This window comes from Cetorhinus maximus, chromosome 2 (genome assembly GCF_964194155.1).
Source record: "Cetorhinus maximus chromosome 2, sCetMax3.hap1.1, whole genome shotgun sequence".
Lineage (NCBI taxonomy): Eukaryota > Metazoa > Chordata > Chondrichthyes > Lamniformes > Cetorhinidae > Cetorhinus > Cetorhinus maximus.
The window spans coordinates 174,410,020-174,428,372 of NC_135880.1; the positions used below are offsets into that span (position 1 = coordinate 174,410,020).

Below are 18,353 nucleotides of genomic sequence, written 5' to 3' on the forward strand. Positions count from 1 at the left end.
TTTGAGATAAATTATTTACAAGACAAACAGATTAACAAACAGGGGAGATAGGACTTGCACAGAAATAGGAAATTTGCTCATTAATTTAAGCCCATTTTTTTATTCGGAACAAGAACAATTTAGAAAGATAGATAATTTGCTTATTTTGAGTTATGTTGGAGTCCAGGAGTTAGCCCTTTTATCATGTAAACACAGACAAATTACTTCTGATACCTGTGATTAAATGGACAAAATCCTTGAGGCATAGCTAAGTGACTCCCTGGCTTATAGTGCTCACAATCAAAGGCTCTGCTTCCCTCTATCACATATACCGTGGAGTGGAGTAGACAGGGGGGTTGGGGAGTTTAAGTGAGGAATCATTTGACTTCATTAGAAATTTGATCCATTTTTAATGAAAAGGAAAATTGATCTAATTTGCTAAAGCTCTGGAAAATGTTTATTTATTGCTTTCCTTTTTTAATGTTGACGATGGTTAAGGGATTAATATTTTAAAAATAGAAAATGATAATTACCAGGATAGATTAAGCACAGCTGCAAATCCAGTGACTTAGATTCTGCTCAAACATCCAGTAATTGCCGACATTAGCTGAAGCCAATACAATGCTGTATTAACAAGCATCTGTATGTGTTATACACAGAGTGCAATGTTTATCTTACATTAAACATATTCTATTTCAGTTGTGGATATTAGGCCTCAGTAGGGACAATATTGAGGGTGGAATTGTCCCAGATTTGCACAAAGCACGGTAGTGGGTGGAAAAAAAGTCGTTTTACCCACTGGCTGCAATGGTGGGTTTTCACACCGTATTGTCCCCTTCCCACCTCATTAATTACGCAGCCACAGGAAACACGCCGTCTCGCTGGTTGGCGGCTTCCAATTTGCCTGCCACACCGTTACCTCGCTGCTTCCTCATGCAGGACGCCATATTTAAACTGCAGCTACGCACACACTTCTCAACGCTTGCAGCCCAGGACTGCTCTGCTGAAGACATGGCATCAAAAGCCAAGGAATGTGCAGCCCCTCAATTCAGAGATGCATCCCTGGGATGCCTTCTGGATACTGTGGAGGCCCACCACGTGTCCTCTACCCCCAATTCTGGCCGCAGGAGACCCATCAGTCTCACCACTCTGGCTTGGGAGGCGGTGGCAGAGGTGGTCAGTGCCAATGCTGTAAACAGGAGGTCAGCCATCCAGTGGAGAAAACAGATAAATGATCTCATCTGTGCCGCCAGGGTAAGGCAACCATTTTATCACTCTAAACTCACACACTCACAAGGCCATCACACATTCCCTGGCATCTCATTCACTGCCAGCTCAAGGGACATCACCACTAATTCTCTCACACACACCCTCACATCTCCATCTGGCCTCATCTCCTCTGGAGACTGCCTCCTAAGCCCTCACCATCTTGAGGCCACATGCACAGATCAACATGTGCCCTCCACACACACCCTGGGATACCTCCCTTCCCCAGTATAGCTCTCGTCCTGCAGCCTCTTCCCTTGCCTGAGGCCACTTCTCCCCCTCCCTCAAGCAAGCCCTAGCCCTGCAGCCATACAAAACCACCCCCGCCTTCTGGCTGGTCTGGTAGGTAGAGAGCTGCACGTGAGCCCCCCCTAAGAAGTGATGTGGTGCTGCCTGGCACTGATGACCACGAGTACTGCTTGAAGCAAGGTGGGCAAACAAACCTCGACATCCCGAGCAAAGTGCAGCTCGCCAGGTGAACGTCGCTTATGTACAGTTTTGAAACACGTCGACATACAATCACGCCAATGTGCCCAAGTGATCCAGTGTGGGAGGATGATTCCGGCAAGCAGGGCTTATAACAAGATGCAAATGTGTTAAAATAGAGTTCCCGACATCCCTTACTTCCTGGTGCCTGCTCCCTCCATCAGGTACTGAGTGCCTTTCAATGAGGGACCCTCTCTGGAAGCCCGCAAGCAATCCCAACATGATTTGCTTTTCAGGTTCCCCACATGGCGAGTCCCCTGCCTGCCGCTGGGTGAATACTAGCGGCAGTGGGATGAGACCCTTAAGTAAGCATTAATTGCCCGCTTAAGGGCCTCAAATTGGCCGCGAGGGGGAAGGTCATCTACGGACCTCCCAGTCACAGATTTAATCAGGGCATGACAGGAAGGCAGCAGAGTCTCCACCTGCTATGCTCCTGCCCAATTAAATGCCACCCACTACCAAACTTGCCATGAGCGTGGGCACTGCATTGTGCCCAACTATCCTGATGCACTCCTGGCGGCCTACCCTCCTTCCACCCTCCACACACTTCAGCTCATCCCCAACTCTGCTGCCCTCACTCTGTATCCAACTCACACCAGGTGCCATTCACCAATCACCCCTTTAATTGTTGACCTGCATTGGTCCTTGCCTCAGATTTAAAAGAAAATTCTCATCTTTTTTCTTAAATGCCACCAAGCCTGTGCCCTCCCTAAACTCTGCCAAACCTACCAGCTGCAAAAATCTCTGCGCCCCCTCCTGTTATGGCCTCTTGGCATCCCTGATTTACAGAATTTCCACTCATGAAGGCCCTACTCTCTCCCTGCTCTCTCACTAAACCTTCCCACCTCCTATCTCTCCCATTCCATTACAATGCTCCTTATAACACATTTTATGAGCAAGATTTTGGTCACCTTTCTTAATACCCCCGTATGTGGCTCATGTCAAATTTTACATAAGAACTAGGAGCAGGAATAGGCAGTTCAGCCCCTCGAGCCGGCCCCGCCATTCCATACGATTATGGCTGATCTCATTTCAGCCTCAACTCCAATTTCCCACCCTCTCCCCATAACCTTTCAACCCATCACTAATTAAAAATCTGTCTATCTCCTCCTTAAATTTATTCAGCGTCCCGGCATCTACTGCACTCTGAGGTAGTGAATTCCATAGATTCACAACCCTTTGAGAGAAGTAATTCCTCCTCATCTCTGATTTAAATCTACTACCCCTTAGCCTAAAACTATAGCCTCTCGATCTAGAATGCCCCATAAGGGGAAACATCTGCTCCACACCTACTTTATTTATCTCCTTTAGCATCTTATATACTTCAATTAGATCTCCTCACATTCTTTTAAACTATAGCAAATATAGGCCTAAACTGCTCAATCTCTCCTCATAAGACAAGCCCCGCATCTCTGGAATCAATCTAGTGAACCTCCTCTGAACCGTCTCCAATGCAACTACATCCTTCCTCAAGTAAGGGGAGCAAAACTGTGCACAGAACTCCAGATGCGGTCTCACCAATGCCTTGTACAGTTGCAACAACACTTCCCTATTTTTATACTCTATTCCTTTAGCAATAAATGCCAAAATTCCATTTGCCTTCCTTATTACCTGCTGTACCTGCATACTAGCTTTCAGCGATTCATGCACGAGGACACCCAGATCCCTCTGCACTGAAGCATTCTGAAGTTTCCCTCCATTTAAATAATAAGTCACCTTTTTATTCTTCCAACCAAAATGGATAACCTCACACTTATCCACGTTAAACTCCATCTGCCAAATTTTGGCCCATTCACCTAACCTGTCCATATCCATTTGTAAATTTCTTATTTCTTCATTGCAACTTACTTTCTCACCTATTTTGATGTCATTTGCAAATTTAGCTAAAGTACCTTCTATCCCTGAATCCGAGTCAAAATCCAAGTCAACAAAAATTTTGTTTGATAACATTCTTGTGGAGCACCATGGGGCCCCATTTGCGACATTAAAGGCATTATATAAGGGCAAGGACCATTGTAGTTGTGATATTAAATGAAGAACTTAACACCGCAACCAAGCCACTAAGGTGGGACAGCAAAATTCAGTTCCAGAACATGGGCCCAGCCATTTGAATGGAAGTGCATCAGCCATGTGAAGGACACCTGCGATGAAACACGCTCTTACCGTGGCATACAAGGCACAGTAGATACTCAAAGACGCATCCTTCGATGGAAAGGACCTCCGTGCGTTTGCAATGACTTCGGGGTTGCCAGTGCAGATGCGTTCGTTGGTTATGAATCGGGAACGGGAATGGCAATCAGCTCCTGTGTAATTGGGTTTGCAAACGGTTATAAAGTATGGGGTTAGGCTCCCCGTGACCACTTGGCCTGCGTTTACAAATATATCCGTAGCAAACAGTCCAAAGGCAAACACACCTATTGGGGAAGAAAGAAACACAAAACTGATGAATAGATGTTACTCTTTTCTGTGATCTGAGATTCAACTACAATGCTGCCTCACTCAGCCACTTAAATGCTTGACACCAAACTCAGCTAGTTATCTAAACCTACCTTCCTAGCTGATTTTCAGGGGGGAGAATTTTTCGTATGGCGGGCGGGCTCGGCGGGAGCGGGTGGTGGCGGGCGTGGAGCCGATCGCCGCCCACGATCGGCTGCGCGCCGTCATTTTATGTGGGCGAGCCAATTAAGGCCCACCCAGCGTTAACGCGCAGCCGGTAGCATTCAGCGCTACCTGTGCGGGCAGGGGATGGAGGGAGAGTTGGGGCCCGCGCTCTTTCACGCCCTACACATCCCGCCCGTGGGTGAGGTTTCCTGAAAAATGCGAAGGCCGCCTGGGCTCTCCACCTGCCCGCCAAGCTTAAGGTTGGACGGGCTGCGTTCTTAACTAGTTTAATTACCTTTTTGATGGCCTAAATAGGCCGTTGACATTTCGGCGGGTGCGCAGCCGCCTATGGCGCACGCCCACGGAACGAAATATCGAGATGATGCGTGATGACATTGGGATGCACGCCCAACGTCACTGCGCGCCATTTTACGTGTCGGGCCCGCCCCTGCACACCGACCGGGAGATTCAGCCCCAGGTTTTTCACATCATTCTGACCAATCCTTTCAAAATAGGAATATCCAATGTTTTGGAGCTGGGGGACGACTCACACCCACTGAGTGGAACGCATGAGGGCCACACAGCAATCAAACTCTGAATGCGCAAAAGATCAAAGCCATCCAAATGCTATAAATCTCTCAAAATCTACAGAACAAAATAGTTCTCCTGTGTAAGGAATTGTGAGAACTGCCCATAAAAAGCAACACTCCCATGCACAAAAATTCCAAGTCCCCCATCACAAAAATTCCCACACTCCTTTATTCAAAAGGGCCAAGCGCTCTCCATGCTCCTTTCCTTCCACTCCCCATCTCTCCCCTCGCTCAAATCTTAGAATCTTGGAAGCTTCAGACTCTGCTCTTTAAACTTCCCGATTTCTGCGAAAAAGAAATAAGACGCTTTCTGATTTTTAAAAATTATTATTCATTCTCAGGATTTTGGAATTTATTGTCCATTCCCAATATTCCCTGAGATGGCGGTGATGTGCCGCCTTCCTGAGTCGCTATTCTTTGTAGCGGTAAGGTACAACTGAGTGACTTACTGGGGCTCTTTAGAGAGCAGATAAGAGTCAGCTATGTTGGCAAGGGAGCTGGGGTCACATTAAAAAGGCATAACTAAGGGACATGGGTGAACCAGTTACATTTCGATGACAATCCAATATCATATGGTCACTTTTACTGATACCAGCTTCTAATTCACAGAATGTGTTTTTTTTAAATTGATATGAAATCCTCACATCTGCCACGATGGGATTTGAAATGCTTCATCAATTATGGGGCAGCCATTTACCTGCCTTCCAGACTGTAGAACTGAAGATTAGCAGAAGTGCCCAAAGTAAAAGCTTACGGGCATATCGCAGGCTGAACACTCCTGCTTCACAGTATAGCCCAAACATCAGTCTTGTTGCACTCATTCCTGAGTTGAAAAAGAGACAAAGTATTGGCACAGATCCAGGACATGGGAGGGGGAAGGCTCCCCCACCCAAGCTGCAGGTTCCCTGTGGACACCCTGTTGAAGCTATGGGTGGGCGGGATATTGGCCGGATCCTGCGGCGATGGCCCAGCGGGAAGGTTGAGTGCTGGGGGCAATGGCATCAGCAGGCGGGTGTCTGGCCACCAGTACTTCCACGGGATCAGGAGGAGCCTCCCTTCTCCTCCCATGGATATCAAGAGTGAAACATTTCTTGGGTTGCCTCATGAACGGGCTGTTCAGTCCCCGCTCAATGTCTGCTACAAATAGGCAGAGCGTGAACGGCACAGCAACTCAATTTGTGCTTTCAGGCTGCCTCGTGGCTTTCTCGTGAGCAGGATGCTCACTCCTTCACAGCCCCGTCAGGTGGCTGAGGCGTACTTTCCCCCAATTTCCAGCAGCTGGCGTCAGCTTTTCAGGTGTGAAAGGGCAGCTAGTTAGGGACCAACATTCCCTCACTGCTGCTGGGTCAAAATCCTGGAACTCCCTTCCTAACAGTGTTCCTACTACACACGGACTGCAGCGTTTCAAGAAGGCATCTCACCACCACCTTCTCAAGGGCAACTAAGGACGGGCAATAAATGCTGATCAAGCTAGCGATGCCCATGTCCCATGAAAGAATAATAAAAAAATCATCCCACCAATGATGGACAGCAATAAGGCCTAAGGAAAGGCCATATGGATGGGTGAAGGAATTTGAAGGTTGGTAACTACAGAAATATGCCAATAGCAGGCAGTAAGAGTGGGAGAGATTCCTGGTCAGCCATGTGATGGGAAGAAATTGGAGCCTCCATTCACTATCCATAGCTTCAGGCTACAACAATAAACATGTATAAGTGTATGTTGCCGCAGCAACTCAGACTCCTTGGGGGTCCAGTTGGCTCAGTTAGCTGGGCAGCTGGATGGATCAGTTTGGTGCCAACAGTATGGGATTCGATCCCCATTCTGGCTGGAGCGGATTTGGGATATGTCACCTTGCCCAGCCCATGGTGGAGAACATGGCACTTTGGGTCAGACCTGCCTTCAGGCAGAGGACAGAAGAAACACAATGGAAAGGTCACTGGACAGATTAACACAGATATAGGTGAACGATCTCACCATTGAGGGCAGCTTTTTTTCTGAATGCAAAGCATTCCACAAACACTATAGATGCAGTTGTGCTATAATACTTCTTGGAAGAGGGAAGCCATTCCTGGATTTTGCTAACGTTCATATGGTACTCTGATGAATCTCTGGTCCCTGGATTCTTACAACTAAGCATTTTGTAAATTAATTCTGGAACCCGGTACACTGCTGGCAATTGCTAAGGGCAGAATATTGCCATCAGCGTGCAGGGGCGGGACCGACACACCGCCGTGTAAAATGATGCGAGGTGATGTCAGGCGTGCGTCCCGAGGTCACCGCGCGTCATTTTGATCTTTCATTCGGCGGGCGCGTGTCAAAGTCAGCTGCGTGCCCGCCAAACTGTCAACGGCCTATTAAGGCCATTAAAAATGTAACCATATTAACAATGCTGCCCGTCCAACCTTAAAGTTGTTGGGCAGATGGAGAGCCCAGGCAGCCTTCACTTTTTTCAGGAAACCTCATCCATGGGCACGGTGAGGTTTCATGAAGGTTTTATAAAATAATTTAATACATTTTGCTACATTAACAAACATCTCCCAGCTCATGTGACACTGTCACATGAGGGGACGTTTAAATAATTTTTTACTTTATAACAAAATTTTTTTATCAACTTAATCTCCCTGAGGCAGCTCCGTGCCTTATGGAGATTGCTGCGCTACCTGTGCGGTCAGAGGGAGGAGGGAGAGTCGGGGCCTGTGCTCTTTCGCGCATGCATTACCTCTACATGTAAATGATTTGAGTAATTAAAAGCAAGGGTGGGTAATTAAGCATTATTGATTTGTGTTCCTGTGCATTAGAATGAAGTAAGAGTAAGGGGAGTGGTAAATCTAAGAACAATTGAAGGATTATTTCTTTGAGAGGAGGTGGCAAGGGCACTAATATTTGGTAGCATGCTATACTATCAATCAAGTTGCATAAACAAAACAGAAACTAGGCTAAATAATTTGTTGCCCTAATTAAAAATAAACTGATCCAGAATATCAGTGTGATAATTTAATTTCCTGGAATCTTCAAGCATTTAACAGCTCCCTTTGAATGACATTTCTGTGGTTGATAGTGCAGCACGTCATCTACAGGGACAATTTCACCATGAGCAGGGTTTACCCCACAAAGTTTGTATTTGAGGGTGAGATGGAGAAAGAAAGGCTTGCATTTATAAAGCGCTCTTCACGGCCACCTGACAATTCAAAGCGTTTTACCGCCAATGAAGTAATTTTGAAATGCAGTCACTGTTATAATGTAGAAAACGCAATAGCCAATTTGCACCCTGCCAACTCTCACAAACAGAAATGTGATAATGACCAGACAGTGTGATTTGTGATGTTGATTGAGGGATAGGTGCTGGCCAGGACTCCAGGGAGCTGCTTTTCTCCAAAACAGTGCCATAAAATCTTTTACAGATCTGCCTGAGAGAGCAGACAGGGGGCTTCAGTTTAACCTCTCACCTGAAAGACAGCAGCACTCCCGCAATATCACGTGTGGAGCGCTGCCCTTGGTTTTGCACTCAAATCCTGGACTGGGGCTTGAACCGGGAACCTTGAGCTGAGAGTGCTACCACCTCAGTCACGGCTGACATGGAGAGGAAGGAATTAATCCTCCTGGTTCAGCGCTGCATTAATACTTCATTCTCACATCTTTGCGAGCTGCCTCCAGAATGCAAGAACCTTCTTACAGTTTGTGCAGCTAGCCATGTTGCTGCGTGAGGAATTATTGGCCCACACTACTTCCTGCAGTGCATCCTCCAACAAACCCATGAGATTAAATACCATACATCTTCAAAGAAGGTTGCAATGAAAAATGTATTTTTAATGCCATTTGAGGCAGTCAAACTGCACGTGTACTCCCTTAGATATCCAGGCTCACTAATGGAACAAGACAGCGTTTGATTCAATGTGCTTACCGGACTAAGAGCTGGTTTCCCTATAGGTAACGAATTACAGGCCACTGTATTCTAGTGGCTCAGAAGTAGCTGCATTAACTCTTTCCACTCCAACAATTAAAGGAGGGACCGTCCTCACTAAAAGGCATTGGGCAGACCGTGTTATTTCATGTCAGAACATAGAACAGTCCACAAAAAAAAAAAATCAGGCTCCGTTTTGATAAGAGTAACGCCACACATAAGTGATGTATAGTTGGCGCGGGGCGGACCTTACGCCGCTCGTTTGTGAAGAGGAGATTTACCGAGCGTTTTTCATGAAGGCTTTGGAATATAAGTTTGTCTTAGAAACTGAATGGAGGAGGAAATTGGGCAGAGTGAAACCTAGCTGCTGATTCACCTCCTTTGCGCTCGGGCCCCAGATGGATTTACGCCGCCCTGTCTCTTTAAGTGTAACTTAACATCGTGGCTGCAAATTCCCAGCGTGTGTGAACCTGCAGTGACTCCCAGCCAAATTTTTAAATGTGCATGAACCTCTCGCACAGAATGCAGGTCAGAGTGAGAACACTGGAAACAGGCCTTTTCGATTTCAGTTTCCCTTCAAATGTCCATCAGGGGCAGCATTGCACTGACAACGATTTTAAAAATGAAATGTTACACCAGACCATATCCCTCTATAAGAAGCCCCACGAGGTTTGGCACATCACCGTGAGAAAACTATTGATTTTTAAAATAAATTGGATGCCACAGAAGAAGTTCCTTGTCATAATTTAACAGAAATGCTTCCAAGGGGTGTTCGCTCAATTAGATATTGCTGCGTCTTGGCTGACCAGGGTTACTGTTTTGCCAGACTGTAGCAACCAAGCTCAAAGAATCGCACAGTACAGAGGGAGGCCATTCAGCCCATCGTGCCTGTGCCAGCTCTTTGAAAGTGCAAGCCCCACTCCCCTGTGTTTTCCCCATAGTCCTGCATTTTTTTTCAAGTATTTACCCAATTCCCTTTTGGAAGTTTCTATTGAATCTGCTTCCATCACCCTTCCAAGCATTAGGACCATAGACGAGCAGTATGAGACTAAAATCCTCAATTTTAACCCCTCGCACCTGGTGAGAACAGAATGGCATGGGTTGGACAGGAGGGGTGGGGGGTGGGGGGGTGTGGTTGGTGGTGCTGGGGTTGCCATGAGCACACTAAAAATTCTTACAGCTCCCTTCTCGCCCAATCCCCACTGCACCGCCTGCCATTGTCACTGCAGTCAGAAAGCCTTCAGACCCGGCCGGTGATGAGGGCCTCTTTGACAGTAAAAGTCAGGGTCTAATGATATCATTCAGAACCAGGTACTGTTTTAGCTTTCAACCAGATTTCCCAGCAAGATGGAGCGGTGGTAGTGATGGAGGGAGAAGTGGGCCTCCTTCAGCTGGGGCCCAGGATTCAAAATGGTTCTGGGGCTTAGCTCAACCGATTGTGTGGCCCATGCTTAACTATCAGGACTGAGGGAAAATCAAATTTACACCAGCTTATGAATAGGATTCTATTCCATTCCATTCCATGAGTGCTCTGCCTGTTGGAAGGTCCTTGGCTCATTATGTGTTGTTATTTCAACCTGAGCTATTTTCTTGGCAGTTTTATTTTTGTCAGTGGTGGCTTGTCGTTGCTTTCCACTCTCAGGGGCAGGGTGAGGAGGCAGGCCCCAAGTTTACCTCAGCCAGAGCAGGAATCGAACCTGCATTGTTGGCATTATTCTGAACCATATGCTGGCTTTGAGCTAACCAGCCCCCATATGTAGGGTATATACTTCAAAAGGAAACATTTTCGGGGCAACGGAGAAAGAGGCTGGGGAGTGAGACTAATTGGATAGCGCTTCTATGGAGGTGGAACAGGCAAGAGGGGCAGAATGGCCACCTTGTGTGCTGTTCACAGTTTATGTGTGCAATCACCTCCCTAGCAATCCTAATGTGTTTTGAAAATATTAATTGATAGGTCCGAAGTAAGCACACAACCAATTTGTTTAGCTTCTGGCTGGGTGTGCACTGCTAATAGTGGGTTTCACTATTGTGGTGAAGAAAACAGATGGCTTCCCTCCACATGTTTAACCTCCATGGTTTGGTTATGAATAGATCAATGTCAGTAATATTCATAATACTGCCCTGGGGCCCTCTCGTTGAACTCTGACCCTTGGTAGACCAGATGCCCATATATCTTTTGACCTCCATTTACAGTTCAGACAGGGAAAATTATATACTGTGTCCCAATAGACTGTCAGTGAAGACCAGTCTAGATTAGATGCAAATTAAGCCCAAATCAGTTTTTAATTTGCCAGCAATTGCTATCATTTCAGCTGAACTGACTCTTGCTTAGTCTTCATTACTAATATCCCTATTTTAATTAAGTTAGAAGATGGGGGAAGTGGTAAAAGATGCTCAGCTATTTAAATTCACACTCCTCGCGAATTAACGTCCCTAAAAACAGATCCAATCCACATTTTCTTTTGTACCTTTTCCGAGTTTCTGAAGCCACTAGAAAGAAGGAAACAGAGAGTTATGCAGGTACTGTAAACATAAACACTGGTAAGGGCCAGTTGGGCCAAATGCCTTGTTTCTGTGCTGTATATTTTATGTAATTCTATGTAACTTATCCTGGCTCATAAAGCCACAGGCACCATCAACCTTCATAGCACGAGGCTATTTGGCCAAAGTACTTGAATGCTGATACCATGGTGCTATTTGAACTCAAATTCTCCAGATTATGCATTAAGATCTCTGGATTACTAGTACAATAAACACAGCACCAAGAAGCTTGATACCATCCAGGACAAAGCAGTCCGCTTGATTGGCACCACATCCACAAGCATTCACTCCCTCCACCACCAACCCACAGTAGCAGCAGTGTGTGCCATCTACTAGATGCACTGCAGGAATTCACCAAGGTTCCATAGACAGCACGTTCCAAACCCACGACTGCTACCATCTAGAAGGACAAGGGCAGCAGATAGATGGGAACACCACTACCTGGAAGTTCCCCTCCAAGTCACTCACCATGCTGACTTGGAAATATATCACCGTTCCTTCACTGTCGCTGGGTCAAAATCCTGGAACTCCCTACTTAACAGCACTGTGGGTGTACCTACATCACATGGACTGCAGCGGTTCAAGAAGGCAGCTCACCACCACCCTCTCAAGGGCAATTAGGGATGGGTAATAAATGCTGGCCTAGCCAGTGACAACCACATCCCATAAATGAAAAAAAAAACTAATCTCCCCTTTCTGGGAGTCTTGTGGTGCAGTGGGAAGGGTGCAGAAGCTCTGGGTTCGAGTTCGACCCCAGGACTTGATGGCCAAGGAAGTTGTGCTCATAACATGGCCAAACAGGTTGACTATCAACCTGTAAATCCTACCAATGCCAATAGCAGGTGCTAAGGATGGGAGAGATTCCTGGTCAGCTATGTGATGGAAAGAACATTGGAGCCTCTACCATCACTATCCATAGTTCCTGATACAACATGCATGTAAAAGTGTACCACAGTAACTCCGATTCCCTGAGTGTATTGTAACACATCATCACCACACTACCCTTTCTAGAATTACGTAGAATCAAAAACACAAGAGCAGACAGGTCACTGAGCCTAACAGGTCCATGTCAGTGTTTATAAGCCTTCTCCCACTCTCAAGCTCTTCCAACCCTGCCATCTATTCCCTCTTTTCATATAAATGCATCAAGCTTTCTCTTAAATGCAGGCTTTCCAAATATCTGTAATTAAACATTTATGACCTGGTTTCAAAGCAGCTTTCAAAAGGCACATTCTTCATAATTTGACAAAAGTTTACAGTAAAAATGCAAATATTTTATGAAGCTATAGTAAAGGACACTACACTGAAGAAACATCTGCTCGAGCTGCTAAGTATTCTATTAGTGGCACCCTGTCTCATTGCTGTGCTTAACTAGGTGGCACATTTAAGTCACCATTTTAACCCATCATTTCTCCCAGGCACGATTTAACAGTTACATATATGAATATTTTGGTTGTACAATTAGCAGAGATTCGTTGATTAGAAAGACTGGGTGGAATTTTCTGTCCCGCCACTGGTGTTCATGTGCCTTCAGCTGCCTTGATCCTGAAGTTTGGAATTTCCTTCTCAAATTCCTCTGCCTCTCTATCCTCCTTTATAACGCTCCTTAAAACCTCCTCCTTTGACCACACTTTTGATTAGCCGTCCTAATCTCTTCTATGGTTCGGTGTCAAAGTTTGCTTGATTATGCACCTTGTGGAGCGCCTTGGGATGTTTCACTGTTAAAGGTGCTATATAAATGCAGGTTGCTGTTTTAGTTGGGGATCACAGCAGATAGAGATGTTGAATTAACCCCCACTGTTCCACCAAGACCAGTGCTGCAGTATATAAGCGCATCCTTGCCTTGGGAAACTGCAAGGGTTGGAAAGCTGCCAATACGAAGCATTAGATATGGGAACCGCAGAAGTTTGCGCTGAGTGGGCGGGCGCGCGCCCAACCCGCTCGAGCGTAAAATGATACGTGATGACGTCGAGCGAGTGTCCCAACGTCAATGCGCACTCGCGCGATATTTCGTTCGGTGGGTGCACACAGGAGTCGGCAGCGCGCCCGCCGACAATGAACAGGCCTATTAAGGCCATTAAAGTAATAATTAACCAAAATTTTTCACTGCCCGTCCAACCTTATGGTTGAAATCATGGTCGGGGCCTGATTGCGGGCGGTGTTTGGCTTCACAATCGCTCCCAGGCCCGCCCACCGCACCTGCCCAGTAAGGTCAAAACCCTGGCCCTAGTCACTACTTACTGCATTACACCACAGCAAAACATTTTATAATAATAACCTTTAATAAAGGTTGAAAAATGCTGTGGAATGGAAAGTACTAAACAATCCCCTGAATTAAAAATAAGACTAATTTATTTGTGTCTCAGAGTGTGTGTAGCATCACTATAAGAAGGCACGCGCACTGTGTGGAACAGATAAACTTTGTAAACTGAAATCCACACGGCGTCCCTGCAAAAGCTTAAGAGATTTGGTCTTTAAATGAATATGGTTACTCCTAAATGTGAACCCATGACCAATGCTTCTTATCATTCAACTGATTCTTCCAGAAGGTGTAAATGCACAAAGAAAGCTTTGGAAGAGTGCAATGCACAGCCAAGTTTTCAGCCTAGTTTTATGAAGTTGTTTTAAGAGTGCTGCAATTCCCAGTTCCTCTCTTATTGTAACACTTGATATTATTTCACTGGTCAGACTGCACACTTATATCTTCACCACCAGATAAAAATGCCAGAGATAAACTAGTGATATTGATTCAGTCTCCCAGCACCCCCCAAACCCCATCATGAGGTATATGTATAGACTGGCTTTGTTTTCCCTCGAGTATAGGAGATTAAGACGCGATCTAACTGAGATGTTTAAAATGATTTTAAAAATTGATGGAGAGAAACTATGCTACCTGGTGGAAGAGTCCAAGCCAAGGCATTAGGGATAAACTTAAAATTAGAGATCGGTCTTTCAGGGTGACATCAAGAATCATGTCTTTACACATAGGGTACTGGAAATCTGGAACTCTCTCCCCAGTAAAATGTTTGAGACTGAGGGTTCAATTGAAAATTTCAAAGCTGGGATTGATTGATTTTTGCTGGGTTAGGGGATATTCAGGGTTTTGGAACCAAAGTGGAAAGATGGAATTAAGGCAGATCAGCCGCGATCTCATTGAATGGCAGAATAGGCTTGATGGACTGAATGGCCTCCTCTTGTTCCTGTGTTCCTTCCTGTACTGATTTCCATTTTTTAAACTGAATGAAAACTGGGGAGATGTACAACAGGCAGCTATATTGACCTGGCCCAGTTTAGGTTGTTTCAAAGATGTCAAAATTACCCTCTTTGTTACTGCCCCTCACCGTAGAGTTGCAGACATTGATATCACAGACTTTGATCAGCAGCACCTAGAATCATAGAATCTTACAGTGCAGAAGGAGGCCATTCAACCCATTGTGTTTGTGTCAGCTCTTTGAAAGCTCTGTCCAATCATTTGCACCCCTTTGCTTTTTCTCCAGGACTATACAATTTTTCTCCCTTCAAGTGTTTATCCAAAGGTTAATACTGAATCTGCTTCCACTGCCCTCCCAGACCATTATAACTCATAATGTTAAACAAAACTCTCCTCATCTCCTGCCTGGTTCTTTTGCCAATTGCCTTAAATCTGTGTCCTCTGGTTACTGACCCTCTTGTCAGTGGAAACAGTTTCTCATTATTTTCTCTATCAAAATCCCACCTAATTTGAAACACCTCCAATAAATCTCCCCCCTAACCTTCTTTGCTCTCAGGAGGAATTGGGTTTCCATGCTGCCTCTGTCATTTTATGGGATGGAAGCTAATCACCTCCCAATATAGAAACAGCTTCGTACGGTGACTCACCTATAAACCTTATTATTCTCCGGAAAAGAGGACTCAAATAACAGCACTCTCCTGTTATGATGGTCTTCTCCTGATTGAGGAGGCTCTCTCTTGTTGATTTTATAAAATACATCGATATCTCACCAATGAAAATCTGGAACAAAAACAAATACACACGATAACCCAGAATATTAAAGTTGCAGGCAAAGAGAAGTTAGAATTTGCGACGTCAAGAATGTCAAGGTGGATAGGATTAGGTAATGTGCGTAAGACAGTAAGCTAGTTGACCATTTTCCCATCATGCCCTGCCTCTTTGCAGCAGGCGAAAACGTCCTCACGACACCCGCGCTGAGCATAGCAGGTTGCTGTTTACGAGCAGGATGAACTTGTAGCTGCAATATCTAAACAAGTACAGATAAAAATCATTAACAACAGAACACTGCGCCCAGACAAGGGCAGAATGGACGTAATTAGACCCCGGCATATGGCGGGGGCAGGGGCGGGGATGGGGGGGGGGGGTTATAATTACAAGGCTATTGGTCAGCGACCTTTAGGGGGTCTCATTGCGTGTGGGAGACCCACCGCACAGCTGGAGATCATAGTCTAATAGGTTTGGAATCTCAGGGTAGCCAGGTTGTATATTTATAATTATGGTGGTGTGGTGGTAATGTCACTGGACTAGTAATCCAGAAGCTAAAGCCCTGGGGCCATGGGTTCAACTCCCACCACCGCAGCAGGTCAAACTTAAATTCAATTAATTAATAGAAGAAATTTGGTATTGAAAGCTAGTCTCAGAAATGATGACTGTGAAATAATTGTTACATAAACACGTCCTGTTCACAAATGCCCTTTAGGGAGGGGGATCTGCCATCCTTACCTGGTCTGGCCTACATGTGACTCCAGACCCACAGCAATGTGCTTGATTCCAAAATAGCCTCAGAAGCCATTCAGTTCAAGGGAAATCATCAATGGGCAACAAATGCCGACCTTGCTGGTGACACCTGCATCCCATGAAAGAATAACTAAATATGATACCAAGACCTTTAATGATCCGGCCCTGTCATGGTGGGACTCACCGTGGGAAATTTGGCGGCTCAGCCAAAAGTCCAAGTTTCAACTCCAAATTTCTTTGGTTTCTCTACAGCCGAGCTCTGGCCTTTGCATAGTAGTAACAAGCTTATAGTGTACAATAAATGATATCATGTCAAGATAAAATGAGGGAGATTTTCTTCAGTAAAGCTTCATGTTGTCTAGGCAGGTTAAATTGAGACGGAATGCCAGGGGTGGGTGAGTTATGGATTCTCATCCATCAAACAATCTTCTATTTCCTACTCCTTATGCCATACATTTCTGCCTCTAGCTGGCTATTTTGGGTGTGATTCTTCTCCTGCCTCCTCTGTTGACATAGTTTGGGCTGGTAATACGAAGGGTAAGAATCTAGAGCTCACTCACCTCCTAGTAACTGCACTCAGGGACGCCTTTAGAACAAAATCACTTCCACTAAAACCTTCATCCCATCAATCTGGGTTGGATCAGATGCCAAAACTCCGAGGTGTCTGGCCAGTCTCTCAGCTAAGGCCCTACAGGGTGAGATGAAGGAGCACGAGAGCAAAATACCGTGGATGCTGGAAATGTGAAACGGAAACAGAAAATGTTGGAAATGCCCAGCAGGTCTGGCCACGGCTGTGGAGAGAGTCACAGAGTTAACCTTTCAGGTCGATGACCGTTCATCAGAACAGAGATGATGTAGAGCGGAAGAAGCTCTAATGGACTATCAACACCAATATAGACCATTCAAGCTGAATGGCCTCTCTCTGTGCTGGAAATCCTGTTTAATAAAAAATTGACAGTGTGGCCGGGGATCTCCGGCTCCGCTGCGGGTAATACGGCAGGTCAACCAAAAGTCCATTGACGTTCAGAGAGAGACGCATGATCCTGGCGGCAGGCAGGAGCAGAAAATCCTAGCCTGTGTGTTTGCTTGGTAACAATGTGAGACTCATTTCAATGGGTTTGATCTATCTCGCGTGAGGAGCAATGTGTCTTAATCAATTCGACCTGGAGGGAGTTTATTTCAAAGTGATGTGGAGCACATTGTCCCATTGGAACAAGAACATTTCCTTCGCCCATTTTCAACACTTGGGTCTTGATGATTTGAAGCTGTCAAGCTTAATGGGCATTCAATTAATTAGTAAATTACTGAAGCAGCAACTCAGTGCTTACAGAAGCATGGTTTGTCAAAGGCATTTTCAAATGAGTTGAGTAAGTCTCCTTATCAATGGACAATTAATCTGGTGAAGTATCTTCATCATACAAGTCACCATTATAAATACACACATTGGACTTTACATGAGGTAGTGACTTCTTATAAACTGAGGGAATGATTTCACTCGCCATTTCATGAAAACCTGAAATTAAGTTGTCACAAGTAGAATTAAACAGAATGCACAGAAACAGGCCATTTGGCCCAACTGAATGATGCTGGTGTTTAGGCTCCACATGAGCCTCCTCCCTAGCCCTCTTCAACCAACCCCTATCAGCATATCCTTCTATTCCTTTCTCCCTCATGTACTTACCTACCTTCTCCTTAAACGTATCGACACCAATTGCCTCAACTGCTCCATGCGGTAGCAAGTTTCACATTCTCTCTACTCCCAGGGAAAAGAGGTTTCTCTTGAACCCCCTATCGGATCCTCTGCCGTGTGATAGGACGTTTTTACCCTTGCCGCTGGCTCTTACTGGGTGCTGCAATCTACCATTCCATTTATGGATTTTTCCATGTGCCCAATCTCAAGGAATCTTCCAAAAATTGGTTACCTTATGAAACCAATCCACCCCTCAGCCCATGTACACAAGATGATGCGTGTCAGTTCACCTTAGACAAGGTCTTAAACAACTCGGGCATCTTAGACACCTTCTGACAAAGGGGTGGAAACTCAGTCTGGTCGAAAGATTGATGTTTATTCCTAGCGAGTGATGGGTTTGATTTTGGCAACCATTCGCAGATGGCATCCCATCATCTGCCCCATCATAATCCTTGAGCACTGAGTTAGAGCCTGATGCGTTGAATAAAAACAGAAATGAGGAGGATGCACGGCTTGGGGAGGTGGTGGCGGTGGGGTGGGGGGGGGGGAGGGGATCAATCACTCATTGC

The 18,353-nt window shown here is 45.6% G+C and overlaps 1 protein-coding gene across 7 annotated transcripts in view; it reads right to left on the reverse strand.

Moving 5' to 3' along the window:
* The window catches only part of plppr1 (phospholipid phosphatase related 1), a 122,975-nt gene that overhangs the window by 23,337 nt on the left and 81,285 nt on the right, over window positions 1-18,353 (reverse strand). For all 7 annotated transcript variants that reach the window (XR_013580599.1, XM_078570889.1, XM_078570864.1 and 4 more), the window contains 2 exons: window positions 15,224-15,356; window positions 3,895-4,145 (listed from right to left, as the gene is read on the reverse strand). Coding sequence is in view for 6 of the 7 variants with exons in the window: in XM_078570889.1 (XP_078427015.1) it covers window positions 3,895-4,145; window positions 15,224-15,356 (384 nt within the window). In the remaining variant the exon portion in view is untranslated. The remainder of the gene's footprint in view (window positions 1-3,894; window positions 4,146-15,223; window positions 15,357-18,353) is intronic.